At 40.9% G+C, this 16,298-nt stretch overlaps 1 protein-coding gene across 4 annotated transcripts in view; it reads right to left on the reverse strand.

Annotated features, from left to right (window-relative positions):
- RBM25 (RNA binding motif protein 25) overlaps positions 1-16,022 on the reverse strand; it is a 33,648-nt gene extending 17,626 nt beyond the window's left edge. The window contains exons 1-7 of one of the 4 annotated variants that reach the window (XM_028724566.2): positions 15,867-16,022; positions 9,237-9,355; positions 8,931-8,980; positions 7,979-8,149; positions 5,863-5,920; positions 5,090-5,250; positions 714-896 (exon numbers count right to left, since the gene is read on the reverse strand). In XM_028724566.2, the coding sequence (XP_028580399.1) occupies positions 714-896; positions 5,090-5,250; positions 5,863-5,920; positions 7,979-8,149; positions 8,931-8,980; positions 9,237-9,342 (729 nt within the window). In that variant the 5' untranslated portion in view covers positions 9,343-9,355; positions 15,867-16,022. Of the gene's footprint in view, positions 1-713; positions 897-5,089; positions 5,251-5,862; positions 5,921-7,978; positions 8,150-8,930; positions 8,981-9,236; positions 9,356-15,766 lie in introns of those variants that run through there. The other 3 variants (XM_028724576.2, XM_028724557.2, XM_077927405.1) reach the window with 3 other exon arrangements.
- Positions 16,023-16,298: the final 276 nt, after the last annotated feature.

Genomic DNA, 16,298 nt, shown 5'->3' on the forward strand with positions numbered 1-16,298 from the left:
GCTGGCATAATTACTACTAAGCTGTACCCTTTCCCCCCCAGAGGAAAGCAAAAATTAGTGTAATCATCAGCAGGGTTATCCACAGAAGGGGGATTATAGCATTTTGGGTCAAATGTTACACTTATAAAGTATGGACGTCACTGGCCCAACAGCCAAATATTAACAAACCATTTTGTAACATCATGGCTTTCATCCCTCAAGGATAAGAGCGAGCTTCTTAACTATGTGCACAAACATAATTAAATCAGGACAGTGAAGAAGGGCTGCCAATCAGCTGAGTTGTGGCTATAACACCAGTGCAAACCTCTATGACCCAGTGACTTAGGGCATTTAAGATGTCAAACATTACAGGCAGAATCTCTTTTAGGGTCTTAAAATCATCTCCCCATCTCAAAAAAACATTTTGCAATTACTTCAATACATGTATTTTAGAAGGGATGAAAGGCTGAATCAAACCTGCTGAGATTCAAACCTGTAGCTCCAAGAAGTCTAGGCATTTGTGACCTTTTGTGTTCACAGACCTACAACATCCACAGGGTTTGGCATCTAGAACTGATTTAATTTCAGTATGAAACATGAAAACTTCTGCTAACATCAAGGTTTGTTGATTTGTGTTCTCATCAGATGCTTTGAGCTAATGTATTGGCACAGGGTTTGGCCCTTATGTAGGGAGATGAAGTAAATCTGTTTGTGTCCAAAATCAAAACACATACATCCTCCTTCTTTTCTTTTTTCTTCTTCCTGGGATGAGAGTCAGACTCTTGGGAGGGGGCATTGAGCTCGCTGGAATATTCCCGTATTAACACTTCAATGGCCCCTTTAATTAGCTGGTCTCTTCTCTTTGCTTCTTCATCGAGGGCTTCGTCATCATCAGTTGTAGTTTCTGGCCTGGTGTTCTAAAGAATAACACAAATCTTGAAGTCAAGCATATGGGACATAGCAGAACGGCATCCAAAATGTTTACTTCATATGAACTAGATAGGTCTATTACATGTAGCTAGCAAGTGGAAGTGTTAGGTGTACTTAACATCCTTACAATCAGCCTTTAATTACGGATTCTAGTAGGTCCTCGCTAGGGCTGGGCGATATCTGGTTTTCAACATTGTGCTATATCACCAGCTAAACATTGCAATATACTGATACATCACAATGTCTGAAATAAGGATGGAGCTATGTAGAGGCATTGGCTGGCTTCAGTTTTCCCACATTGGGATTTCTGCATAACTAACACACCCACACAGCCACACCCCATGATTCTCAATATATTGCCAGGTCAAAAATTATGAAACAGATATAATGATATGGACTTCAACCAGTTTTGGATTATATATCAATACGTTGCACAGCCTTAGTCCTCACAAGAGTGATACACAGAATTTTTCAATTGGCAAACCCAGAAAGTTCACATATATCCCCATCATTTTCTCAAGACAAAAGGCCTTCCTAGCACTCTACTACTTATTTTCAAAGCTAAATTAATGACTAAAGCACTGCTTGTGCTGCAAGAATTCAAAATGTTTTATTTTGTACAGAACCAACCAGCTAGCTGACAAAGCTGCAGAGTGATCACACACAACAGCATTGCCTTCAGTAAAGACCAGCTGAGTAGTGCTCGGCACTTGCTGCAGAAAGGTCCTCTGTGGATTTCTGGGAAGTGGTACCCAATAACTCCTGGGTAAAGAGAGCAGCATGCACTCTTGGGTGCTGCACAAAGGTGCATAAGATGCATTTAGGCAGCAAGATCCAACACTTTTCGTGCCTGCCAATCCTTTATAGCTAAGTCTCTTTTGGTTCCTCTGCCATACCACCTTCCTCCCAATTTTGAAGCTGGGGCAGTGGCAGGAACCACCACTCTACTGCTCAGATGTACCTTTCAAGCTGAGAATAATGCTTGCCACTCATCACACATGACAGAGGGCAAATGAATTTGTTGAAGCCTGGCACAAACTTTAAAGAGAATGCTACACTACAATGTGTGTGCTCTCTGAAGAAATAAAAATAATTTAGTGTGGATTCATGTGATATTTTTATGCAGCAAGTACAACATAACACAGTGCAGGTTTCAAATTAATACGCTATGTCAGCAGTTATAGAAATATTCTGTTCCGTAGGATTAAGAATGGTGTTCAACAAAGCGGAGAACACATACAAGGCAACACCGTACCAACCTACCCTTTGGGTCACACATTACCAAACTTATACACAAAGTTTGTCTGCAGTATAAAACAGACTTTTGGATGTAAGTGGTCATACTGTACAATGACAATACATGTGTGTAAAATGCTTTAACATACATATATGTAGACTGTCACTTCCACACTAGAATTGCTGAATTTCAATTTTCCATGTAAGATGAATGTAACATAGACCTTAAACTATTAATAAAAACATTAATATATACACAGTTGTCTACAAAACTTTAACGATTATATATTTAAAGGCTTATAGCTTGCCTCTCGGAAGGCTCAAAGGGGCTCACAACAATTCTAAATCTAAAAATAAATAAATCACAGAATCAAATACAGTAAGAAATGAAAATCCCCACTTTCCTCCTTACAAACAGTAAATAGATAAATTCTCATCTGCACATAGAAGTATGAATGACCTGAGGCCAAGTGACTTCAACTTGCTCCAGGCCATTCTCAGCCTATAGCCTGGCTGCAAGGAAAACCTAAATACAGAAAAAGAATGTGCATATTACATTTTTTTTAAATCTTCCATCCCATCAAACATTTGTCACTGCTATTGCTACTGAGGAGCAGTGGAAAAAACCAGGCAATGTCCTACCATGTTTTCCCTCCCTTTTTCATACACTTGTATTAAACTTAAATAATAAATTCTTGCCTTAAAAAGAGGGGATGGGAATCTCACCTGAGAATAAGAGATGGATGTCCAGTCAAATGCCAAGTGGATAAAGAGTGAATAGGAAAGAGACAGGCTTATGGAGAAGCAGTAGCTAAGAAGTAGGGGCAGGAGGGGATTTCAGCTGGTGCAGAAGCTGCAATGTCAAGGAGGAACAGCCTGAAATGACCTAATAGGTAGTGCCGCTTAGGTGGTAGTAAAAGAAATTAAGGGGGTAACAGTATTAGTCAGGGATGGAAGTTAAGTAGAGCCAGATATCTGCCTTATTTAGTTTCTCCATATTTTAAGACAGCAGGAATTTATGGAGAGCTTTCTTGTCTGCTCATGTGAAATAAATGCAGTGGTACCTCGTGTTACGTACTTAATCCGATCCGGAGGTCCGTTTGTAACACGAGGCACGCTTTTGCTAATGGCGCCTCCTGTGCCCCTGGAGCGCGACTTCCGCTCGCATCCTGGGACAAGGGGCATCTACTTCTGGGTTAGCGGAGCGTGTAACCACAGCATTCATAAGGTGGATGGTACGTAACACGAGGTAGCACTGTACTAATATACTCCTACTTTACAGGCTGTGTATCAAAAGGGTAAACCCTGAACCCCTTTCTATGGCACATGGGTAACTAAATTTAACTCATTAAAAGCTTTTAACTACTTTATCACACAAACATAGAAAAAAGTTAACAATGCATTAAAACACTTTTAAAGATGTTTCAGTGACCGGGTTGGCTGTGTTTTGCTTCTGGTCTTTATTTCTCCCTTCCTTGCCCCAAGGACAAATTATAGTGAATGGTGAGGCATGTATTCCTAACCAGGAGTCTGCTGAAGCTGCTAGAGTACAGCAACACTGCAAGCTATGCAAGATTGCTTAAGTTACTACAATTAAGAAAATGCATTATATTTCACATCTTCTTTGGCTGAGCCTTGGCTATAGATTTACATCAAGATTAAATAAATCTAAATATTTTGTGTTTTTCTCTCTCTAACATTATCATTTCAGAAAAGCTGTAGTATTAGGTAAGGTAAAGGTAAATGACCCCTGAACGGTTAAGTCCAGTCAAAGGCAACTACAGGGTGTGGCGCTCATCTTGCTTCAGGCCAAGGGAGCCAGCATTGGTCCACAGACAGCTTTCTGGGTCATGTGGCCAGCATGACTAAACCACTTCTGGCACAACAGAACACCATGACGGAAACCAGAGCACATGGAAACATTGTTTACCTTCCTACCACCACAGTACTTATTTATCTACTTGCACTAGCATCTACTTTCTTGCATGGATCCAAACTGCCAACCTTCCGATCGGAAAGCCCAAGAGGCTCAGTGGTTTAGACCCTTTAACACTGTATTATTAGCAGACAGATTATTATTAGATACATTTTTTTTAAAGTGAAATCACTTGCTGATAGGCAAGCCTGTAAAAAAATTCAAGGACTTGCAACTTGTGAACTTATTTGAAATTTTGATATACTGCACCTGTGTGAAATGACTCACTTTCTAGACTGATTTCCTCATGTTTTGCATCTTAGCCAGGGCTGACTGTTCTTGGGACTATTATATGCCTCACTTCTTCCAATCTTACTATTTTCTCTTCTAAATACTTAACTGGGAGGGTGTTTACAAATGTGATTTGACATGCAGTTTGTGGCTAGGTTCACCTGCTTGTGCTTGTTATGAAGCTATCACTTAAATGGTTAGGTTGAACTATGGTGGCCTGAGAACATATATGGACACAGTGCTTGTTGGCAGAGGACATGCAAGCACGTGTACAACTTTGTACGTTAAGCAAAGCTTTTCATGCTGGTCATACCCAGCTGGAATCAGATTTTTTTTTATTTTGGAGTTGGCAGACTCTACTCTGGATCAGCAAGTCTAGCAGAGAGCAGGGCATCTGGTTTCCTCCTGAAAATGGTTGGGTTTGATCTGAGAGACTCCAGCTGCTCATCCCTTAACCTTCTTCTGTCAGCCAAAGTTTTATAATCCAGTTTCTCAAGCAGAAAGTGCAGTTTGTTGGGGATTTGAAGTTTACACTCAAATTCTGATCATGAAAATTAAACAAGAGAACAGTGCAACAGTCATCTGCAGAAAAGGTGTAATAAAGTCAGCATAGCAGGTTAAATTGCAACAGAGAATAAGCAAATCAGGTAAAAGAACTAAGAGCACTTAATGCCAATCCAATTTATTTGTAATTCAATTGTTTCCTGTCCCAGTTTAGCATAGTTACACACAACATACCCCATTGGAAGCCCTTTTCTTCGCTTTCCATTCATCTAGCTGAGCCTTTGTCTTGGCATCAACTTTCACAAGTAGTTTCTTTTCTCCAATTTGGAGATCATGTAGTAGCCTGAGCGCACGTAGTGTGGATTCTGGTTCTTTATACTCGCAGAACCCAAAGGCTAGGGAATGAATAATTGAGATTTATAAAAGCAAATTAAAAAAAATTATATATGCACATGAGAGCAACACTCACACACAATTGCCTTTAATGTCAACTATTTGTTTTATGATTTCACCAAATATATGGCAGGACCTCAGTTAAAACACATTTTCAGCCCAATCCCATAAACCAAAGCAATTTCAATTCAGAGGATGAAGGCTGCACCTGTCCTGTGCTGCTGCCTTTCATCTGAAATCCCATTACGGTCAGTTACTAGTTTTTCAAAAATACTAGGTTGCTGCAACATTTAACTGGCTGCATAAAGTTACAATCCACTCTTCAGTAGTGGGGGAAGCTGGTTAGCATGGCAGCATTAATTCTCAGTGCTATGTTGGTACAGTACAATTGGGTAGCAAGCCGTACCAGATCAAGGGCCCAGATCACCACTGATCTGCAGTGGAAAGCACAACTTGTGTTCCATCCGATACACTTATTGACTCACAGAATAGCTCAGAGGGAAAATAAAATTAAGCCCTTGCTGCTGAAGCGTGGGCACTTCAGTAATTTAACCAAGCTTGTGTATATCCTCATAGCTATTAGAGGGAAAAGAAAAGGATAAAAGTATATATACCTTGAAGTTTTCCAGATGCTCCTTGAACTCTCTTCCAACTCAAAACCAAGCCACATTTCTGTAAAATATTTTTAACATAATGTTTATTGAGGCAATTGATTTTTTATTTTATTTTTTGCTACTCAGAAAACTTCTCTCACTCTTGAAAGTTCTCAATGAATTTTGTGTCAGTTGAGAAGATATCCTAAAAGAAATTAGCACACCTAATAATTGTGGTGGCGTCTAGTATTTTGTTATCACAACCCTGCTAATCATCATTATTTAACCTCTTCTACCACCTCCACAGACAGCTCCTTACTCCTTGTACATAAGTTTGTCTTAAAACATATCCTCTATTATCTCTCAGTGGGTTTGATTATTTTTTAAAAGGAGAGGAAAAATAACCAGATTTTTAAAAAACTAAACAAATTTTTAAGTTACCACTTCCCTATTTATAAAGTGTCTCTTTAAAAACAACCTGGTTTAAAATGAAATATGAATTAAGAACTGTACTTCTATATATTAATAGGGTTGCATCTTATAAAGCACGATAGTGCATTGGGACTTGCACTACCAAAATCTGGGGGATTAGGCGACAAACCAGAGCAAATTCTGGGGCTTGTATGTGGCTGGAAAGGGAAAAATCAAAATCAAAGTCTCATTCTGCAAATGGGTTGCCAGAATTGGATCTCACTTATAATTCCTTAAAACCCTACTAATCATGATAATTTATGATCACTTGGTTGGTTAGGGTATGGTGCTGATAACACCAAGGTTGCAGGTTCGATCCCTGTATGGGACAGCTGCATATTCCTGCATTGCAGAGGGTTAGACTAGATGATCCTTAGGGTCCCTTTCCAACTCTAAAATTCTATGATTCTAAAGGCTGCCATGTTTAAAACCCTATTCTGCAACCCTGGTGAGTTGAAGGTCTGCCATCTCCTTCCAAATACTCATTTCCTTGACTGAAATCTTTGCAATAAGGCCCTGTTACATCTGCTCCTATTATCTGAGGCATAGCAATTAGATATGGTCTTTTCAGTATTGGTGCCCCAGCTATGGAACTTCTTTCCTAGACAGAAATATCTTTTAAACTTTACACAATGAAAACCTATTCTTTCCTGAATATTTCCCCTTCAAATCCAATCTGATTTAAGTTTTTTAATTGTGCCATTGTAACCCATTAGATAGGAATCTGGTTTTGATTTTGAAATTCATTTGTAGCTCATATTTTTATGAACTGCATTTGCTATTTCAGTTTCTGATTTAATGTATATGTTTTAGTGTTCTCCACTAAAGAACATTAGGCCAGCCATCCTGGATCAGACCAGTGGCCCATCTAGTCCAGGATCCTGTTCTCACAGTGGTGAACCAGCTGCCTATGGGAAATCTTCAAGAAGGACCTGAGAGCAACTGTACCTCTCCCAGCTTGTGATTACCAGTGACATACTGCTAGTGAAGGCATAACCTAGCCTTATTTTCCATGAAAAGAGCTTCTCCAAGAGTTTAGTTTGGTAACAGCCTAAACTACATCTACCCACCACTGACGATCCTAACACAATGCAAACAGGTTGGTAAGTTAGTAAATTTGTACTTAGCTTCAGGGCTGAAATAATATGTAGCAATAATCTAGCATTTCAAAGAATCAGGCAGCCCTGTATTGGGAAATTTTTAATGTCTGATGTTTCAACAATTTTTTATATGCTGTAAGCCGCCCACAGTGGCTGGGGAAACCCAGCCAGATGGGTGGAGTATAAATATCACCACCACCACCACCACCACCATCGAATTGTAGAGTTGGAAGGGACCATGAGGGTCATTAGTCCAACCCCCTGCAATGCAGGAGGTTTTTTTGCATGCCTATTGGGGGTAGATTATTTATCTTTGTAGGGCAGCCCCTCATGTGTCATGAGATATGGTCTGGAGGGCCCTGATCTTGAGGGTGGACTTTCCAGAGGTATGGGGAAGAGGTGAGCTAAAAAGCGCTGCACATGCATATGGAACACTTAACATGAAAGAATTTAACTAACATTTTAAAGAATACAAAAAGTCAATGAAATCAATGAAAAATTAAGCAACACTAAAATCTCTAATCAACACAATGCAAGGTTGCTTTCTAAACGGCAATTCCACTTACGGCAAGAAGCTGTCGTATAAGCATGTCTGAAGCCTTTTCAGATATGTTGCCTACAAAAACAGTAGTAGTGGGACCGCTGTTTTCATCATTTTCCTTGTTCTTTAGACCTGGATGTTCCTTTCTAACTCCCATATGTTTTCCAACCATTGACACGGTAGTTGGGACCAGAACCTGAAAGATGAGGAACAAATACCTCGTGATTTTCCCCCCCACTGCAACAATTAGGAAGTTTAAAAAGCACTGTTCCTAAGGTACCAAGCAGGAACTTAGCATTAATTATTTTTGCCTGAACAGATTAGCCTGCAAAGGAAATTTCATACAGTTCCTTTGAGTTGATTCTACTTCACAAATTGCAATACACGTGCTTTATAAATAAAAGCACACAGGAAATAACATTTAAGTCGGGAACCTTATATTTAAATGTGTTACACTGTTACAGCCTTGCAATTTTTCATGCGCATTCTTTTCAAATTCAAAGACGTCACCCCAACCATCGTTAGTGTCAGTGCAGATCCAATGATTAAACATGGTTAAAGCCAAAAAGCGAAAGGAGGTAGGACTTTGTTTTGGAGAAGGGTGGGTGATGTTAGTTTCTGTTTCCCTCACTGAGCAGCAGCTGGTAGTCACAAGACTATGTTTTCATTCCTCAGTCAAGTTACTGTTGGATTCCCACGGGAAAGGGAGACGGGATGTGACGTACACAGGTTTCCTGTTTCCTTTGTTCTGTCGTTCTTTGTGTTCATGGGAATGGTTACCAATTTGCTAACTATGATATAGGATCAGTACAGTGTTACATATACAGTAGGGAGAAGATGAACACAACTATGCTGTGTTTTAATATTTGATGCTGCTAATTGTGGCTTTATTGTTATTTATTTTAATGCTTTTTTATAAAGTTATCATTTAAATTAAAAAGATATTTACAGTGAACAGTGGCTTATGCAATACTTACAGTTGGTGCAGGAGCCATAATACCCATTGGCACAGGAATCATCGGTGTCCCTGTGAAATAAGAGGTTGCATTAATAGTCTTTGAGCAAGAGCTACCAAAAAACTATATATATTTTTTTCAAATCAGGTATTAAATAGGCGGAACAGAACTGTTAAGTGCTCTCAGGAAGTACAGAAGCTGCAGGATTATTTTGTTCACGTTACAAAGAAAAACTAAACACCATCCTAAAATGTTAAGATATTACTGACCAATATCTGATAAACCAAGAATGAGGTTTATCAGACAAGCTTCTGATAGGAAACTTACCAGGAGGTACAGGTGGAGGAAAACCTGGAAATTGTGGAGGTGGAATCCCAGGTGGAAGTGTTGGGATACCCATAGGAGGGCGATTCAAGTGAGGCGGAAAAGACATTTTTAGCAGTAACCTAGAAAAAGAATGAACCTATTAGCTTCAAATCAGTGCTTGTTTACATGTGTTTCTACTCTCCCCCTAAATGAGCAGGATGCTTAAAACCAGGTAGAAAACAGGAGCTCTAGCCTAACTCTAGCTGCCTAAGCACATCTTGCTCCAAGTTATCAGATATGAGATATCTAACTGTGAAACACCTACAAAGAAAGCCCATTGAGCATGGTTCTCACCTCAGGTTGTTGCTACAAAAACTACCCCCCTATGTAGGTAGGGCTAGCAAGTTTTGTGGAGATAAAAGGCTCAGTCGGGAACACAGCTGATCCTAACAGCCACAAAGGCTCAGTCTGGATAAGAATTGCAGCTGAGATGAATATTCCTCCCTTGCTGCTTTGATGTGATGACCCGGGCTTATATTAAACCAGAATTCCCCATTATATCCAAACTGAGGAACTCCAATTTAATGCTGGTTGACTAATCCTCAAGCCCTCCCAAAGTCCTAGTCAAAGAGAAGTGTCTTCACTAATTTACAAAAAGTCAGCAATGTCAGTAATAAGATGCATCTCCAATGAGAAAATAGTTCTCCCATGGGGAAAGCATCGGTTAGGACCGTTATGTGAACCATATGACACAATTTTTTAAGCAGGCTCACTAGATTCCCATGTGCTTCCAAGTACAATTCTGGTACTGGTGTTTTATACGAAGTGCTAGTATGGCTTTGACTCAGGAGGATTGCTCCTGCTGGATCAAAAGCCCTTGTGCTTGGACAACAGCATCAACTGGATATAACCTACTATGTTTTTGAGGTTGCTTTTAGAGCTGGAATTTTTGCTTGGATTGTTTTTGTCTGCTGCCACCCTGTTTTTAGATTTGGTGTTCTTTCATCTTGGTATTTACTGCTTGCTTGTGTTATTTTATTATTACTACAATAAATAAAATAAAATTTTAAAGAGGTGGCATATAAATTTATAAAACAAAGTAAATATTAGACAAGGCACTTAATGCTTTTATTTGTTCAATTCTATACATGTTTACCTGAAATCAAGTCCCGCTGAAATCAGTACTTCCAAGTAAATGAAATATGGGTGCACTAGACCAACAATAACCTAAAGCTCAACAATAAAAAGCATGAAGGCTTGCTCTAACCATATGACCTCAGGCTAAGCTCAGTAGTGGAGCACCCTTTGCATGCAGGTTTCAGGTCCAGTTGTTGGCATCCGTAATGAAAATATTTCAGGCTGGGAAAGACTCTTATTTTAAGTACCAGAAAGCTTTTGCCAGTTAGATTGAACAATATAGGACAAGATGAACAAACAGTTGCTGCATTTGGATGACACAAGAAACAATCCGTCATCATAATGAGAATGAGTCTAGGTGAGCCTTGGGTTTGCGTGTCCCTAAATCCTCTGAAATAGTCACTAAATTTTTGTAGTAAGTCTGTGTTGCCTGAACCTGAAAAACTACTGTTAATCTTAACTATGATTTATTCAAATAAATTACTTTCCAACCACAGGTAGTTAAGATTAACTAGAGTTTGTCAGATTGGTATGTCACCTCAAGCTGCAGTTAATAAAAAATGAAATCAAAACTGCAGTACACAAGCCCGAGACTCGCTTAGGCTTATTCTCGTGATATACCAAAGTTTAATGTGCTGTCTGAAAGCGGGCAATATAAGGCAGCTTCTACATTACAACATGAATGATAATTTAACCAAGCAGCAGTAAGAATAGTGCAAGGGAAAGGTTAACTGATATCAAAGGGATACAGAAGTGTTGACTTTATAGTGACCTAGAGAAGACAGAAATAGTTGGTCCGAGGAGCATCTGAAGGTGGAAAGGAATGTGGATTCTTGAGTAGAAAATGGTATGGCTGGTCAATAAATAAGTAAGATTATAGCACAAGGCAGGAACGCAGGCATGGGAAATAAAGAAAACAAGTTGAAAGACGGAGAGATAAAGGAACAGAGAGTATCTTGGGTAGTACAGTAATAGAAAAACCAAGGGATGGAAGCCCCAAAAATGTAAAGGAGAAAAATGCCCTTCATCTGTCTGGTGTGGAAAACCTAAACATTTGGGGGATATTAGATGCTGCTTCATGAATCAATCTTCTACCAATTATGAGTAAACATTTAGAAGATTAGTAAAAAATATTATTACTGCTACCCTTTGTCCCAAAGGATAAATTAACCAATAAATAATTAAAATCCTATTTTAAAAAGGCAGGATTGGCAATCATACAATGGATATATCACTGACATATTTATCACACCTGCCTCCCGCCCACTCCCGTACATGCAGTATTGCTTTAATTTTTTGGATAAAGTCCATGCTCAGTCACCAAGCTCACCACTTGCATGCGTAAGTCCACCACCTCATTGCCTGTCTGACTGTTCATTACATTAATCCAGTTACCAATGCATGGACTACGGTGGCCAGAATATTCCAATCCAGATATGGCTTTTGCTGGTGTAGTAGGTGAAATTGATTGAAGACCCCAATTTTGTATACTGCTTCATGCCAAAACAAACTTATAAAGGGTTTGCAAGTAAACAAATCAACTACTGTACAACTATAAACACCCATAATTAAAATATAGAATGTAACACTTAAATCACACAAAGTACATTTTAAAGAGATATTTATACAGCATGAAAAATTGGCATGATATACTTTTTAACCTCTCACTACTATATAAAAGTCAAACATGCATGCCATATCCAAACAGTTTAGGGCAGCATTACATTTTGTAATTAATTCTCCCTGCTCAGGAAATCCACATCCTAAGTAGAAAACAATGGGGAACATGTGAAAGCAAGTCATGAATGAAATTACAGCAGTGTTAGATCTGAAGATTACAAGAGAAGCATTCTAATTTGACTGCTGGAAGGAAGGTTAGCAGGGAGGGGTTGCAGAAGTTCATACCAGTTATAACCATATATAAACAAGTTAGCAGTAAAGAGATAGATAAACCTGGAAAGACTGAAGGACTGACAAAACTTGGCCAAAAACCTTGGCATGGATGGAGAAATGTGCTTATTCCTAGAATGCTGCCTTAAAATAAAGAGCTCTGCCATAGTCATACATATAACTGTAAAAAAACAACAACAACTAAAAGATTTGTGTATTGAATAAATGTCAAGAAATAAAGGGATAAATTAAAACTTATTTCTGCCATGTTCAACTCTGGATACTGGCAAGACAGCTAGACAATAAACAGAGCTCAGGAGGATTCTAGGAGAGAGGGATGCAGGTGAAAATCACATCAGAGCCATCAACTGTCCTTTGGGAAGGATTCCAGGAGATGGGAATGCAGGCAAAGACTACATCAGAACCTGCTCCAGTAGATTTTCCCCACATTTCCCAGAGGGCAATCTACCACCATATGTACTGTGGAAAGAATCCCAATGGTTCTGTATGTTGCTACTTCTTACCATGTGTTGCTTTACTTTCTTGGAAGCATGTGTATCCTGAGAGGTGAGATACATGTGTGTGTAATAAAGATGAGACATTAGGACTGAATTTCCATTTGCACTTAGTTGAGAGTAAATTCCATGAAAAACAATGGTACTTATGAGTAGACATTGCAAGACATGTCTTGCAAATATGGCATTTTAATGAATCCAGCTTTTATGATGAGGCTGTTCAGTATGTAAAAATATAAAAATAAGGAGTTAAAGCATGAATTCCATAGAATTCAAAGGTGGTTTTTTTTTGGGGGGGGGGGGGGGAGTCAGATAGTAAAAATCTTGGACAAAGTCAGGCTTTTAGATGCATGAAAGAGAAAAAGTTCCTGGTCATGTTATATGATCCCAGAATATTTTCCATTTCTCATTTGTTGAAATAGTTTTAATAAAGTTTAAATTAAGAGGGACATAGTCATACACCAAACCACATTTCCACCAGCGATCCTATAAATACCAACAGGTTTTTGCAGCTGTTTAATTTTTGCTTACCAAGTCATCTTAATGTTAATCTGTATTTTTAAAAAAATGATATTTCATGTTTAACATGTATATTATCACCTTGAAATGTATGGTGGCATAGAAATATATATATTAATAAATATAGATGACCAACAAAATACCGTACTTTTCTGTGTATAAGACTAGGGTTTTTTTTTTACTAAAAAAGGTTTAAAAACTGGGGGCGTCTTATACATGGGTAGTGGGCAGGGGTGACAGGTGATTGGTTGCAGCCGTGAGCTGCAGATTGTCATTGGCGATTTGTAGTGTGATTGGTGGCTGCAGCAAGGGGTTCTTTATATTGGCTGTGGGAAATGGGTGTGTGATTGGTTGCTGTGTCAAGGGCTGCTGGGGATTGGCTGCCACTGCGGCAATTGTGCTTGCTATTTACTTCCGCTGTTGGCGATCGGGCAGCCTCCTGTAGCTGATGAGATTGTTAACGAGCAGCGCAAGCGTCGCCGGGTTAGTGATTTACTGCATTCCCCCCAAAAAAGCTCAACAACTTTGGGCCATTTTCTGAAATTGGAATCCCCAAAAATAGGGGCGTGCTATACAAGGGGGCATGTTATACATGAAAAAGTACGGTATTTGCAATACTATTATGCTTAGCAAAGAAAAAAAATGCCAAGACTATATAGAAGTTTGTTTTGATACACCTAAAATTATGCTATTTACATTGTATTAATTGTTTTAAGGTACTCCTCTTCATCCTGCTATAGATAATTTTATGCTTGAACGAATATCAGTAATCAGTCTGCACCAGAGATTGCAAGTTTGGATTAACTGGTGCATCTTGGTTTAAAAAACAAGAAAAAAACAAGAAATTATAGATGCAATACAGTTAGCATTTTTTCTTAACATTTTATCAAAATGTTGCCTAAACACAAGTAGACAACTAGTTTGAGGGTCACCGGAAACAGAGCCAGAGGACTATGAACTACTGTATTTTGGAATTGCATAGAAAGATCTGAAATGTTCAGTGCAAATTTAACATGAATTTTCTGGAGATAAAGGTAAAGGTACCCCTGCCCGTTCGGGCCAGTCTTGCCAGACTCTAGGGTTGTGCGCTCATCTCACTCTATAGGCCGGGAGCCAGCACTGTCCGCAGACACTTCCGGGTCACGTGGCCAGCGTGACAAGCTGCATCTTGCGTGCCAGCGCAGCACAGACGGAACGCCGTTTACCTTCCCGCTGGTAAGCGGTCCCTATTTATCTACTTGCACCCAGAGGTGCTTTCGAACTGCTAGGTTGGCAGGCGCTGGGACCGAGCAACGGGAGCTCACCCCGCCGCAGGGATTCGAACCGCTGACCATGCGATCGGCAAGTCCTAGGCGCTGAAGTTTTACCCACAGCGCCACCCGCGTCCCTTTCTGGAGATATTTAGAGATAAAAAGCAGTCAGACCACACGGCCTTCTAGTTCAGCAATACCTAGGCTGATTGGCAGTCTCTCCAGGATTTCAGACTAGAGTCTTTCCCAGTCTTACCTGAAGATGCTTGGAACTGAATCTGAGACCCTCTGAATGCAAAGCTGATGCTCTACCCCTGAGCTATGATCAATATGCCAGCTCTCCCAGCATTATTTCTGCTGCAAGTCTAATTCATACCAAGTTCCATTGGGGTTTCATTTCAGGTAAATGTTATTAAGGCTTAAAACACATTTCTCACACACATAATGGAAAACCTCCATTGAAGATGTGCAGATTCATTACCGTTACATCCCACAGCCTTGCCTGCAATAAAGGAACAATAACCTGCTACTTAAAACACAGTTATGAATGATTGATCCCAACCCCATTATGTGGGCATGTTGCAGGTACTTCTACGAGATTATCTGCATGTGCAAGTATAGAAGCTGCAGGGTTTCTTTTTTTTACACGCTGAACTTGAAAGAGAGCGAAGTTCAGCTTGCTGCTCAACATTTTGGAATAAAATTACCCATTTGCCAACGCACTGCCATATATAAGCTTATTTTGCACGCGTGAGACCTTTCAAGAACACTGCGCTTTAACAAGCTGACAATTCTGCCTACGGTGCGTGATCTGCGATGGCCCCATTCACACGTACGAGTCAAAGCTTGATGCTCGTCAAGCTCTGAACACGCACGTCGTGAATCGGGCCCGTGTACAAAACACGCAGGGGGCTTCCAGGAACACAACTATAAGGCTTCGTTCTAAACGGGCTAACTCGCAGGGCGGTTGAGCGTGTGGCCCTCCCTCCCTAAGAAGCTCTCGCCCACTAGCGCCCCCCACATCATTCCCCTCCGCCCATCCGCTAAGAAAGGGGGGGGGGAACCTCCAAACACCCGCCTCCCCGCGAAAGAGGACCCGATCCCGCCGCCCAGCTCCCCTCCCCCCCTCGTGGCCTGTAGGTCGCGGACTCCGCCATTCCCCCTCCCCCGGGGAAACCAAGAGCGGACCCCCCAACCCCCTCGACCCGCTCCCGCCCCCTGCTAGAGTGGCGCCCAGTACCGCAGGTGCCCCATGCCGGCGAGGCCCGTCATGTCCTCGCCCCCTCCCCGTTCCTTGAGGAGGATTAGCGGCAGCGGCCCGGACGTCACCCGCCTCTCACCGCAAGCGCTGCCGGAGGAAACGAGGCCTTTCCCTCGCGACGCCTCTAAACCCGGCAAAGGCAACTAGGCCGCGAACGCACCGCAATGAGCCACAGGCGCCGTCGCGTTACGCCGCTGGTCACGTGAGGGGCCGCCCCTGAGCGCCTTTCGTCAGAAGACCGGGCAGCAGCGCGCGCGGCCGACCATAGAGATAGGAGCTAGAGCGACACCCGCTCCGAAAGGAAACAGAAACCTCTAGGAATCACCTCAGCTCTTCCCCACGGCCTGTCCGCCCGTTTCTCAGAGGGTAGAGTTGTAACTAACTAGTTTTCTCATTGAGAAAAATCGCCGAGGATTAAAGCTGAGTTAGAGAAAAGTGCTAACCTCTGCCCCTGCTGCAATGTTTCCTAGGAGTAGCGGCCTCCTTTAGCTCACACAAGAAGAGCGTCAGA

Source organism: Podarcis muralis, chromosome 1 (assembly GCF_964188315.1).
Source record: "Podarcis muralis chromosome 1, rPodMur119.hap1.1, whole genome shotgun sequence".
NCBI lineage: Eukaryota > Metazoa > Chordata > Lepidosauria > Squamata > Lacertidae > Podarcis > Podarcis muralis.